This window comes from Thamnophis sirtalis, unplaced genomic scaffold, assembly GCF_051295495.1.
Source record: "Thamnophis sirtalis isolate CommonGarterSnake01/CBP01778 unplaced genomic scaffold, rThaSir2_p1.2 scaffold_3, whole genome shotgun sequence".
In the NCBI taxonomy this organism is placed as follows: Eukaryota; Metazoa; Chordata; class Lepidosauria; order Squamata; family Natricidae; genus Thamnophis; species Thamnophis sirtalis.
The window spans coordinates 141,797,793-141,812,108 of NW_028261383.1; the positions used below are offsets into that span (position 1 = coordinate 141,797,793).

A 14,316-nucleotide genomic window follows, 5' to 3' on the forward strand; every position below is an offset into this window, starting at 1 on the left:
GTTGAGAAAATGGTGGGGAATCAGCTAGACTCGAGGACTCTAGAAAACATAAATCATATACTAGGCATACTGTAGCCTTTATTGTCATTGTACATCATGTATACAACGGAATTGGTTTTAGCCTCACTGATGCAATCCATAATAACAAATAGAAACAACATAAATAGTATAAAGTATAAAGAATAATACCTATGCAAGTAAATAGGGGGGGAAAAGGAAGAAAGAAAAACTAGTCATACATTTCCATATGTGTCGTTGTGTTTAAGAGTCTGAGAGCCAAAGGATAGAAACTATTTTTAAACATATTTGTTCTGCTGGCTATGCTTTGATGTCTTCTGCCCGATGGTAGAAGTGCAAAGAGACACTGACCAGGGTGTGAATCATCTCTGAGTATCTTCCTTACTCTGCTAAAGCAGTGAGATCTGGCGATGTCATCCAGTGGTGTTAGAGGGCAACCAGTGGTTTCTTGTGATGAATTGATCATTCTCTGTAGTGCCTTCCTGTGCGCAGCAATTAAACCAGCATACCATACTGTAATGCACTATGTGAGGACACTTTCTATCATGAACCGATAGAAAGAAGTTATCAGCTGTTGTTCCACCTGATTTTTTCGCAGGGCTCTAAGGAAATGAAGTCTCTGTTGGGCCTTACCAATCACCAGGGACGTGTTGTTTTTCCAGGTGAGATCTTAACTAACAAGTATTCCCAAAAATTTAAAAGAGGAAACTGGAAAATTTTAAACTATGTCAATCCCTTCTGTCCAGGGTTCAGCCCCAGACAGATCTAGTCAAAACAGAACAGAATTAGTTCCCTGTGGTACATATTTTCATCAGTTGGTAGAAGTGTGCTGTTTCTGCCCTTTTGAGATTTCTCAGTGGTAGTAGATATTATTGACCATGGCATATTCTCAGAGAACATTGTTTTACAGTGATTCTGCTCTTACTTGACTGGACAACACTGCGCAGCTCCTCCAGTGGTGCAAGAGAAGCAATTGATCCTGTGATTATGGGCTACCACAAAGCTTAGTCCTTTCCCCAATGTTATTTAACATGTATATGAAACTACTTGGAGAGGTCATTTACAATTTTGAAATGAGATGTTATTGCTCCATTAAGGACACTCAATTGCACCTTATTATCCCAAGCTGGGCCAGAAATGCTATAGATGTCTTGTGAAAAACTGGATGGAGGGGGAAAAATCAGATTAAACGTAGCAGCACAGAGGTTCTGCTTGTCTTTAAAACAGATGGACTTTCCAAAAATGTTGGTTCCAGTATCAGTTCTACAGAAGGTTGTCCTCCCCTGAAAGAGCAACTCTGCAATATGGAGGTTGTTCTGGAGTTAGTGCTCTTACTTGAATAGGTGATAGAGGTCATGGCCAGGGGGCCCTTTGCTAATTCAGCTGTACACCATGTATGACTCTTCCTGGACCAAAAAGCCTCGGTGATGGTGTTTATAGCTCATTGTTATACAATATGATCACTGTAATGAGCTCTGCATGGGGCAAACTTTTAAGATAACTGAAACTACAGCAGATACAGAACGCTTGATATTTTGTCTAATGACAAGTGGGTGGCTGTGTTTTCAGTGCAGAAGGGATTTATTGTTTTATTTTCTTTATTTTATGAAGATGGACTTATTAGTTTAAGGATGGATTTTTCTCTTTCAGATTTTACACTGAGTAAAGTTGTTTGAGAAAGCAGTACAGATATTTTGAAACTAACTTAATAATAAGCACAATTGTGCAGGAAGTATTCTCCACTAACCAAACATGTTTTACACTGCATTGTTTAACAGCAGCCGAGTGATGGGTGGCCTGTTTCTACCACACATTCCTTTGGATTTTGAAGTATTTTAATTAATTGTTCTCCTTGCATGTTTGGCTCCTTCAGCAGGATCATAGAAAATTGCTTCTCACAGACTACTCCTTAAATGAGCATAGCTGAATCTAAAATGAGAAAGCTGACATTTATCTCTTCTCCAAAGCCACATCCTACTACTTGATTCTATGCAAGTCTCCACCTCTTCCTGACCCGTTTTGGCTTTGTGTCATTGAAGTACAACTTATGGAGTTCTCAGACATTACTATACAGAGGTGTTGGGACCCATAGTCCAGCATGCCCCCAAACCCCCCATGCTGGAAATGACTGTACCCTCTAAAAGATTCTATTCTGAAGGAATGATAAGCCATTAAGAAACCATGGGACCTTCTTTCTGTTTGGTCCTAAAGCAGCCCTGTAACTTTTCCCAGTAACGTCTGAGGGGTTACTGGGGCTGGGTGGACATCTCATCCTCTCTCATTTTCTCATGAAGTTAAGACGTGCAAAAGACAGCATGCAAAAGGAAAAGGAATCAGAATGGGTTAGAAGAGTACTCCCATGACTGGGCTTGTTGGGAATGTCCTTCCTTAAGTCATAGTTAGATAGGAAAGTACATGCTTTGCATGCAAAAAAGGTTCCCAGGTTTCGTCATCTGCATCTCCAGACAAGCAAGGTTGGGAAACTTTCTATTATGGAAATGTTGCAAGGTGACTGTCAAAGAGCAGAGAGACACTGCTGAGCCAGACAGATCAATGGTTTGAATCAAGTTACGTGGCATCCTATATTTCCACTAGAAAGGAGCAAGTCTGAAGTAGCTACCCCTTGTCTCTTCCTTACAGATTTTTAAAGGGGGCGGAAGACTCAGGAAAGTATGGCCTTCCATCTTCCTCTTAGCAAGCTGAATGTCTTTCTGCCCCTAAGATTCAGAGTGACCTGAACAGTAGATGTGATCAGATGGGGAGGGGGAGAAAATGACTGGAGAGCCCTCAAGAGAAGGAAAGCAACCATCTTTGTTGTTCACTAGCTTCTTCTCCCAGTCCTCAAAGGGATTTGCATTTGCTGTTCTGGAGCTAGTACAGAATTCTGTAGATATATCTCTGTGGAATAAAGGGTTTTTGTGGATGTTGGGTACAAGGCATGGGTTTCTGCATTGCTCTATTGCATGTTCCCATCATTCTCCAGAGCTTTAAGGGAAGGTGTTCAAAATAAATTGCCGGAATCCCCTACAGCAGAAAAATAGGCCACACATTGTATTTCTGAAAGATGTGGTTTCTGGAACTTCTGCTTTGAATACGAGATAAAATAAAGAGAACTAACAGCATATCACTGAACTACTATAAAAAGCATAGATAGTACAGGCATATGATAGAAACCACAGTAATGTCATCTGTATTGTGCTATCATACAAATGCAGTGAATTATGCTAATTTGATTCATGGTATGACTTACTTACAAATGACACAATCAGCTCACATGTAAAGTTATTGATCTCACTGAGGATGACCATGATAGTCAACTACTGTTGCCTGTCTTTTAAAAATGCCGTCAGCAGTATGCCTTTTCTAAAGTTATTTCACATGTCACCAAGGAGAGACAAGTATGTTTGTTAACATAATTTTATGGCACCTTAAAAGAGTAGCCAATATATCATCCATGAGCTTTTAAGGATTTTGTTTCACTTCATCAGATACATGAAGTCCAGCTCTGAAAAAAGAATATTATATCCCCATTCCTCTTTTGAGGGGTAGGTCAGGAGACAGAGCCAGTCACAGTACAATGGCTGTGTGAAAGATGCAGAGAATATGATGGCGGAGCCCCAAAGTCTGCAGTCTCTTTTCATATGGAATGCCAGAGGTGTCAGGCAGACATAATTGAATTATTTTATGTTATGGGAGTAGGAGATTTGAGAGATTCCGCAGAGGGCATCTGGGAAAAAGCAACAGAAGCAGCTGTCCTCCTACTTTTGAAAATACAAAATCCTGCAGTTAACCAAGAGCAATTGTTTAAGTCCAAGGAAAATATCCTGAGGAAATCCAGCCAAAGACATCCTGGGACATGCAACACTCAATGAGGCTTGATTTCATTCAAGCTCGTTGTTTGCCAAAGGGAGCCCTCTGTTCTTTATCTGTGATCATGTTTCCAATGGAGGAGGAAAGACAAAGGGAACTCGAAAAATCAATGATCTGAAGGGAAGAGCCTAGTTCCAATTCCACCAAGGTAATCCCATTTTAAAGGTAATAATCAAGAGATCAAAAACCAGACATTAGGTGGAGAGCTATGATAGGATAACCCAAAATATTTTGATGTCTTTTCTTATAATCTGCCTTGATATAAATCCCAGTAAGGGCAGGTTTAATTTCTGATTCAATCCAATACATTTCTCCCCCAAACTGGCATTATCATGGTGGACAGGAGATAATTAAGCACAATCTAACGGTTACTTAGATAAAACTAGTGTCCCTGTCTTTCCCTCAATTGTAGCAGCTTTCAGAAGCAGTTTAGAGCTAATCTAGCTTAATTCATAACCATGTCCGATACCTGTTAAAAGCTTACATATTTGCTTCTAGTAAGAGATTTCCATCTCAACTGATATACTAAGCCACAAATGGTATTAGTGTGCTGTGAGAACCTATTGACTTCCTTACTACCTCTTTTTCTTAATGAATAATACTGACTCTTGCTTCCACTATTTGCTGGTGCCCCCTTGAGTTGCTAGCAGGAATTAGTGTGTTAAGAGTTCAGCTTGAGGTTAGGGTTAACCCATCGCTTGCCAGACCTTTTGCTCAGCTTTTCCAGGAAAATGGGACCATGTGGTCATTGTTTTGCAATGGAGGAAGGAGCTTAAGGAGCGAAAGATGTTTAGAGGCATGCATTTTACCCCCAACTGCAGAATCTATCCCTACTTTTGGAATGCAGACCTTCTGCTAACATCAGCTGCATACTCCTGAAATGCAGCCTTAAATTTGCTGCTTTTCATTATGGTTTCTGGATGCAATTACAATAAACCCTACGCTGGCTACCTAGGTTATCAAAATTGCCATCATATTGTCAAGTGGTAAAAATGAGGACAATGAACATTCTTAAGAACAAATCACCCTTCCAGGTCCAATCCAGAGATAATTTTAATTTTTAGAGTAGTGGGCACATTTGAAGTTTTGGCAGCATCTTGCAGGTGCCAATTACTATAAAGGAGCAATTGCCACAATAGGCCTGAAGCCTTGGATACACCAAAGAATCCACTCTCCATATTGTGGATCTGTCTTAAAGATATAAGGGCCAATTTATGCCTAAGTATCTTCCTTAAATATCTTACTTCCAGCACTTCTTCTGAAGCAGGGGTTATGAACCTATGGCCCTTTTCTGATTTATAGAGCTCAACTGCCAGAATTTCTGAGCCAGAATTCTGGGAGTTGAAGTCCACAAGTCATAAAGGAGCCATAGTTCCCTACCTCTGTTCTAGAAACTAGAAGCCTGCAACTGTTTCTTTTGCACTTTTAAAAAGATGCATTATTATGGCTAATAACTCTGAAGATCTAAACAAAATTTCTTAGCTAAATTAAGGCTGTAATAAAGAAGCAATTTTCTTGCCAACATACATGGTTTGTATTAACCGCTACCAGAACTTTTTATTTTCCACTCTAAACTACAACCAATTTGATTCCCTGGAACTCTCATAATCAAGAATTAACTTAAAATAATAGCTAAGTTTGATGATTAGTAAGTAGGAATTTAGTAATCCTTTAGATTGCTTGCTTAAATAAATAGTTGATAATGGTAACAAGGTATATTTCTATGTTGGCTGGAGGTGAGGAAGCTGGATATAAGTAATAAATGATTTTGTTAACAAATATTAATGATAATAATAATAATGAAATGATAAGTGTTATAGTTAACGACATATATATGTACTGGTTTAATATAAGGAATTTGGATATAAATTGCAAACAATGATTTGGGGGAAAAAAGGTTTAGAAATTTAATTAACTAATTCTTACTTTGAATACGTTATAAAGGTGTAGTGTTATTGGATATATGAAAGTAGATATCAAAAAAATTAACTAAGTTTTATAATTAGTAAGTAGTAATTTAGTAACTTATCGATGGTTATGTTAAATAAATAATTGATAAGGGCAATAAGGTGTGTGTATATATATATATATATATATATATATATATATATATGTCTGATGAGAAGAAAATAGATATAACAGTAAAGGATTTTTTGTTAACCAATATTAATTATAACAACTAACAATGGAATGATAAGGATAAGGGATACAATTAATTATATATATATATATATATATATATATATATATATATATATATATATATATATATATATATATATATATATATATATATATATATATATATATATATATATATATATATATATATATATATATATATATATACATACTTAAAGTCACAACCCCTGGTATGCCCAAGTGTGGGAGGAAGGTCACACTTCCACTCTCTGTCATTAGGCTCGTCACAAGAGTCCATCCAGACAGAAACCCAATATTTTTACTGTTGCCTTTGTTATATTTGTGTTTTTATTTGTGCTGATAAATAAATAAAGTCTTCCTTTATTTATTTATCAGCACAAATAAAAACATATATATATATATATATATATATATATATATATATATATATATATATATATATATATATATATATATATATATATATATATATATATATATATATATATATATATATATATATATATATATATATATATATATATATATATATATATGTACTACCATAACAAAAGGAACCTGGACACAAATTGTAAACAGTGATTGGGGGGAGAGGAAGGGCTTAGAAACTTTGTCAACTAATTTTTGTTTAGAATATGTTATAAAGGTTTAAGGCTATTGGATGACTCTGTAATAATTAATGAAATTCCATTAGTTGGTTGGGTTTTTTAACTATGGATTATTCTAGGCAAAAGGACACTAAAACAATTTCAGTCAAATGAGAACTATGATGTTGAAAGTAAGATTCATTAAGAACTTTGACATTTGATATGAATGTAAGTAATGACTGTGGAAGAGATGCACGAAAGCTAATTATAACCAATTGACACACTTTCTACAAGATGTAATGTAAGATGATTATTTTTGTGTGTGTGTGGTTTAATAAAAATAAAAAAAATTGTAAAAAAAAGAATTAATTTGATCTGACCCAACTTACCTTCTAGACAAGCCAGCTGCTGCCACCTGCTGAGGGCTTGGAAGATTAATTATGACCAAAACTAACAGCATTTGAAGTTATACATTAGAACTAATTTACTTTTTCTTCCCTTACAAAGAACAAAGCATTTACTTCAACTACATGTACACAAGTAAGCAGCTGAAGTTTCTCAAAAGGATATTAATTACTGGACAAAGAATTTTGATTCAAACAAACTTTCATTTTCTCATCTCAAATGTCAAAATTATGTCAAAATGTCCTAATGAAAGGTATCTTTTCCATTTATAGTCACAATTCTGATTTTTCTAATTGTGTTTTAAGTTTTTACATTCAACTTCAGTTTTTCAAAGCTAATACTAGCTGGAGAGAACTTATTAATAGAAAAACATGAATACACAACTCCAAGGATATGTTAATACTGCCCTGAGGAGGAAGGCAGAAACATACTGATTCAGTTGAGAATGATGAAAATTCTTAGTCTATAACTCACAGGTCTAACATAACTAGGGGAAGGGGCTGAACAATCTGTGCACGCTGAACTACTTCAGTACTACCAAGTAAGAGTACTGAGTTCATATTCATAAATCCATCTCTTGCCAAATGGGTAAACAAGCTTCTCTTAGGTGCCAATAAAGCACAACAGCAGCCAGTTGTACAAGGAATCATCCAAGTTGGCTGGCACAAGATAAATTGGAACTGAGATTCAGAATGTCTCCTACATGGAGTCCTTTTCAAAAATTAATTTTATATGCTGCGCTTGTATTATTTTTACAGAATCAAGTATTTCAAACACATTTCCATGAGAGGAAAAAAATCCCAGAAAAATATTTGGTTTGCATGAAAATCTTTTGATTCATAACTATCAGCTGTTCACCTTTCAAATTGCTGCTTGTTACATCAGTTCTGGAAGGCAATGATTACAACCTGTAATAGCTATTCTATAGCATTTGGAATGAAACGCTAAAAACATTTTACTGGACAAAAAACTTGCAAACCACCGAGTCTTTTTGATTTGATAGTATGCAACAGGAGGATGGGTGTGGCAAGCCCACACTCTCAGATATGGGAACTCCCATAAAGAAAAAGAGTTGCTATCAGGTTTTGATGAAAATTTGAGAGAGCTCTCTCAAAGCTGCTTCATGAAACAGTACTAGATTGTTTCTAAGAGCTGAACAAACTAATTTAATTTTCAAGGCTACTTGCATCACTCAAGTTATTTTTTAAGTTATTTGGAGCATACTTAAAATATATTTACTAATCTTGTACCCCTACCCACCCTTTTAAAAACACTCTAGGGTTAACACAAACAACCATCACTTGTAAATGTATTTATTGACTCAATATTTGGAATTGACATCTTTTAAAACATCTCCTTACATAGGCTTAGGGGGTGGTCTCGGTGCAGCACCCTGGAGGAGAAAAAAAGAAGCGTTTTAGAAGACATTCATCAAATGTTATTACTAATGATAAATATAACAAATTAAGAACATTCTCATTTCTATCTCAACAGAGATTTCAAATATAGCTGCCTTATATAACAAAGAATACCTATGGTCTCTGCCAGTTCAACAAAATGCTAACTGTTTCAACAGTTCATTGATAATACGCGATCCTTTTATTTATAATCTTTCATTTCCTATTAAATTAAAAAACTGCAGATAATTATTTGCTTTTAGAAATACATTTCATCTAAACTTTTTTCTATGCCAATAACAGAAAGCCCAATAAACTATAACTATCAGGATTACTTCATTCCAAGATGAAATCAAACAATCCTCATGATGTGTAGCATATCATGTGAATGCAGAAAGTCAAATCCTTAGCATACTTGTGTGAGGACAATAAAAAGTGCAGCCCAGTGGCTAAATGCTGCTATATGCAGATGCTCAGGGCACCATTCCATCCCCGAACCTCCTGAAATCTTTTTCTAAAATAGTCCCCATCACCGTTAAAGTATTCTCTATACACCCCTGGTTTATACAGGCAGCCCTCAATTTGCGGTTGTACGCAGACTTGGAAAAAGTTATTCCCATCCTGCCCTTACATGTATGACTTGTGTGATTGTAATTTAGGCACTTCACAACCTGCTTGCATTTATGACCAGCTGCAGCCTCCTACAGTCATGTGATTGCGATTTGTGACCTCCCTACCCGGTTTCTGACAAGCAACATCAATTGGGAAAGATGTAGTCGCCCAACAACCATGGTAAAAATGGTCATAAAATCAGGCTCTATCCTATGTTGAGTCACTTAGGAAACACACTGCTTAGTGACCAAAATTCTGATTCCAATTATGGTTGTAAGGATTGCTTGTATAATCATGCAAAAATCTAGCCAACTAGGTTAGATTTTTTTGTTAGTAATAATGCAATAATTTGCAGTTGATCATATACTTACTGCTGGCCTGAACCGGGGAGGAGGAGTGCGGTCCTTCCGGGCCTCACGGGATCGGTTCCTCACCACCTTGCTGTGGATAGCACAGCTAACACAATAGTGAAGCTTCACATAGAGTTTGGGTAGCACGTAGGCTGAGGGGAAAAAAAAGGTAACTGGAAAAGACTACAACAATTCAATTAGATAAAACAGCCAGATTTCTGATTCCCCCTAAAAGTCTATGTTATAATCTGCCCCAAAGTTCCTTTCATTACCATAAAATAATAAATTATGGAATCTAAAAATGAGAAAGAAATACAAGCTTCAGTAATATTTTACCAAAGAAGACATAATAAATAATTATCAACAAGGTATTTTAGCAACACAACTTAATTCCCTTTCCTCTTAACAATTATTCATTTTAAAGCAAGCTTCCACAAGAAAGATCTTGGGGAAACACCCCCCCCCCCAATTCTATTACTTCAAATATTGCACTAAAATCAATGGAGTGATTATTTTTGATGGCTAAAGAAAACTTTCCCATCAAACTCCAGTTGAAATTTAAGAGAACTCCCATCTAGAGTCAACCTTTCGTTCTTTCCTGCCTACCTTTTCTTTTAATGGATCTTGAATCAGTCAAAATTACAATGCTACAAACATGAAAAATTTGGATGAACAATTATTAAGCATGATTAAGATATTTAATTCTAAGGCTTTCTGTCAGACACAGGAGAATATAGAGTAAGCACAATGAGCTTCATAACAGCAATCATCACACTATCATCTCAAATACAAAGGAAGATATGACTGTTCATTGTAATGTCTTCTCTTTATCCTTAAATTTCAAGTTTACATTGGCAATTAAAACCAGAGGCATAGCAAGAGAAAGGACTTACAATCAAAGACACTCGCTTCAGAGATATCTCTGACTGCAGCTGCTTCTACAATATTTCGGATGACAAACTTCTTAATAGCTTTATCCTTGGGGACACAACGAGCACAGTTGGTACAGCGTATAGGCTGGACATGTCCTCGACCCTTCTTGGCACGGCCGTTGTTTCTTCTCTTCCTTGTCTATTTAAAGGAACAAAAATAGATAACAGAATGTTAATAAGAACAGACTATGCAACTCAAAGTGATAAATGTGAGAACATGTTGTGGTAGCTCAGGTAATTCTAGAATCAAGCTAGAAAATATCTTTTTCTAGGAGCAAATGATATTGTTAGACAGTACTTGCTTCGATAACCAGGAAGCATTGTTATCCTGTCACTAACTCAACATCTCTATTTCAAAGGTACAGTACATTTTGCATACAGCTTTGGTATTTTCCAAGCTTCCAAAGATTGATTGTAGAGCTTTATACATTTATATCTTCATCAATATTCTTTCTGTATGTGTGTACACATTCAAACAGAACTATTACTGCCTTTTTTCCCAGTTAAAAAAGTCAAATGTAAACAGCAGCAAATGCACATATTTGTGTATGAGGGATAAGCAAAGATATCCATCTTTTCCAGTATGTTTAAACATTGGCTTCTTGGGATCTATTATTATAAATACAATAAATTACACAATACAAAAAAGAGGCCAGTATTTAAACCGATAAACTGGAAAAGATGGACCTCTTATCTTTACACACCTTAGATTTATTTCTTAATGTCTTCCCCAGCAAAACAGTCTCAACATTTGCCTCTTACACATGATTTTTTAAAATAAAATCTTCATAATAATCAAGTAATCAAACATTTTTTTAAAATTGGAGTAGGGTGCTTTTGGCACGCGCCTTTAAAAAAAAAACGGCTGGGCCACTCCAGGAAAAAAACAACATTTAAAGATGCTTGGGTTATTAAATTGAACTATTAGATTGTCAACTTCACACTAAGTCGTGTTTGTATAAAGGTGCTTTAAATATTCCTTCACTGCGATTCCCTACCCCACCCCAAGAAGCCAGAATGGAGAGAAGTACATGTGCTATCCAAATCCTAACCCAGCTTAGTCCAGGGCGCCATTTAAGTCTGGCCCGCCCTACTGGAATGGTCTCCCTTAAACGGGGGGCCCTCCAGATGTTTCCGAACCCCATTATCATTCCCAACTGGCAACAGCATCGCAGCCCAGCACGTGAGGAGGCTAACGAACCCGGAGGGGCCGTACCCCCCCCTCGGTGTAAGACCGCGAGCTAAGAACGTTAGCCGTGGCCCGCGAACTCCTCGAGACAAGGAGGACTTTACCACTGAGGTGACCGGCGGGTGTGTGTGTGTTATTGTGCCAAGAGCCCCCAAAATACAAGAGAAGGGCGACTCTGACCGAAAGTCTAGCTTTCCGCCAAGCTTGCTTAAATGGGACGCGTATACCGTGGGCCAAGATTTAACGGAACAGCCACCTCCCCTCCCTCAGGTAATTTCACTGCTGTCTCAAATTCCGCCCTCTGGTTCTCCAGGGCTGGTTTTTTGTCTCACACGCTTTCCCTTTGCGGCCCGCTACCTCGCGCGCGCGGTACCCACCATTTTGACGGTGAGGAGGCGAAAGAAGGTCCGACTCTTTCCTGGGGATTTTTATATTCCTTTCCTCCGCGAAGCGGAAGCAGTTCACCCTACTTCCTCCCACCATCAAAACTCTTTGATTCTCTCATAAGGTTTAAGGAGTGAGAATAATACCTCAAGGGTGTTCTAACGGGAAAAAATTAAAAAAAGATTCGTTCTGATTTCTTGGTGTAATTCTGAGCTATATATTTTCATATATTTATGAATGGGACTATATGTTTTCTAGTTTTCAGCGGAAGCACATTGTACATCGTAAAAATTTGTAGCTTGCTGATATATCCCAGAATGCATCACGGGTACGTAACTTGAATTTATTGCATCTGCTTAAAGAAGTGCATATTGGGACTTGTAGTTTTTCTTCTTGAGTTATACCATAGCGCGTATGCGAAGAGTTGTTCTTTTGCGAAGCGTTTACTCGCTCGCCTGATGGGAGAAGAACAGAAGCCTTGAATAATTTGCTCCCAGTAAATTTTTGCTCCCGTTGTTCGATTTTTTTTTGTAAACTTACATTTTAATTGTCATTTTTCAGTGTTTGTTGCAATAAATCCAACATGTAATCATAGTTCAGCTTGCATTAGTAGAATTTTTAATTGTTAAACTTTTATACCTTTGGAGTTGTAGGTGGATCTCTAGCACATCCCATAGGAGAAAGCACATAGAATTCTATCTTGAGGTAGGCTGAATAGAAAATGGCTCATGCTAGGTATCTACTCAAGCAGCTTTGTTTATTAGAGCAGCTTTGTTTACATTGTTTTACCTGGAAACAAAAGCATTACAAGAACGGTTGCAGGAATTGGGTATGACTAGTCTAGACTCTAGAGTAAAGGAGGATTAGGGGTGACACGATAATATTCCAGTATTTGAGGCTGCTACAAAGAAGAGATCAACTTATTTTCTAAAGGACCAGAAAGCTAGACAAGCAGCAATGATTGGAAACTAATCAAGGAGAGATGCAACCTGGAATTAAGGAGAAACTTCCTAATAGTGTTGACAATTAACCAGTGGAACAGCTTGCCTTCAGAAGTTGTGGGTGCTTCATCACGTTTTTAAGAAAAGACTGGACAGCCATCTGTCTGAAATGGTAGAGGGTCTCCTGCTTGAGCAGGAGGTTGAACTAGAAACCTCCAAGGTCCTTTCAGCTCTATTCTGATTGTATTACTAAGACGGAAGACAGGTTTGTGGATGATTTGGAATGTGTACATTTTGACAAATTCTGATTATTTTCTGGATCCCTATGTTAATATGATTGCAAATCCAAAGTATACGGGCTTTTTGTATATTTGGGAATAAAATGGGGTAGAGAATTATCCATTTCCAGAGCTTTGATGAAGCCTGTTGGTTAAAGGTCTTTCTAATAATATAAGTGTCATTTTTTCTGCAATCTGAAGTAACAGTCCGTCTTTTGGGCAGCATCAGAATAACTACAAGTGTGTCTTAGCTGTTTTATAATGTGTTGCAAATAGTGGACAGTGTTCAAACATAAAGAGTTTGAAAAAGCAGAATAGTATTGGTGCTTTTGAACTTTGGTTTTGGAGAAGACTCCTGAGAATATTGTGGACAGCAAAAAACAAACAAATAGATAATTGAACAAATCAACCTAGAGTTCTCACATGAGGCATAAATGACCAGGCTCAAATTATCCTACTTCTGACACATTATACATAGGCCTAACTCTCTGGTGATGTCACTGATGCTAGGAAAGGTAAGAGAAAGAGAAAGAGAAAGAACCACAACAGCAAAGTGGATGGATTCAGTTACAATGGTGAGTTAGGTACTGTTGGAAGAACTGAAAGACCAGGTCAAAGCCAAATGACCATGGTGAAAATCTATGAATGTGATTACTAAGAGTCAACTACAACTTGAGATGACACAGTGACATAATCAATGCAGACATAAGTTCTGCAGTGGGCATATGAGTTTCTATACATTCCACATAATTATTGGTATGATATTCTTGGTGTGATTAGTACATAAATTGGCAGGGGTAACTGTTAACCATTGATCAATAACCCTAACCCATTTGGGAGGGAAAGGTTGAAACAGTTGAACTACATAGTTCTGACATAATTGATACAAAAGTATTGATAAGCAAAAAAAGGAATAAGACAATAAAATTGTTACAATATAGTACCATATTGTATATATTCTTATAGTATATAGTATAAGAATATAGTAGTACCATATTCTTATATAGTACCATATTCTTACTTAGTACTTACTTAGATGGCTGGGAACAGATTATAGCATGGGAAGGATACCTGGAAGTTTAATTTTTATGTGTGTTATCCTTTAGTCAGATATTTTATTTTGCTAGTATATAATTTCATATATAAATAATTATATGTATGTATACACTCATTTTTCCTGTATTACTATT

General features: G+C 36.7%; 1 protein-coding gene across 1 annotated transcript; it reads right to left on the reverse strand.

Moving 5' to 3' along the window:
* Positions 1-8,340: 8,340 nt before the first annotated feature.
* Positions 8,341-12,009, reverse strand: RPS26 (ribosomal protein S26). The gene is made up of 4 exons (XM_087710266.1): positions 11,901-12,009; positions 10,296-10,473; positions 9,424-9,554; positions 8,341-8,436 (listed from the first exon to the last, which is right to left on the reverse strand). The coding sequence occupies exons 1-4, from the start codon at positions 11,901-11,903 to the stop codon at positions 8,401-8,403; spliced, it is 348 nt and encodes a 115-aa protein (XP_087566392.1). The 5' UTR covers positions 11,904-12,009; the 3' UTR covers positions 8,341-8,400.
* Positions 12,010-14,316: the final 2,307 nt, after the last annotated feature.

Excerpts from the sequence above, each read along its gene's own strand:
- RPS26 (XM_087710266.1), bottom strand. Across the intron at positions 9,555-10,295 it reads TGAAGCGAGTGTCTTTGATT|CCTACGTGCTACCCAAACTC; the intron begins GTAAGTCCTTTC and ends TTTTCCCCTCAG. Across the intron at positions 8,437-9,423 it reads CTCCCCGGTTCAGGCCAGCA|GGTGCTGCACCGAGACCACC; the intron begins GTAAGTATATGA and ends TTTCTCCTCCAG.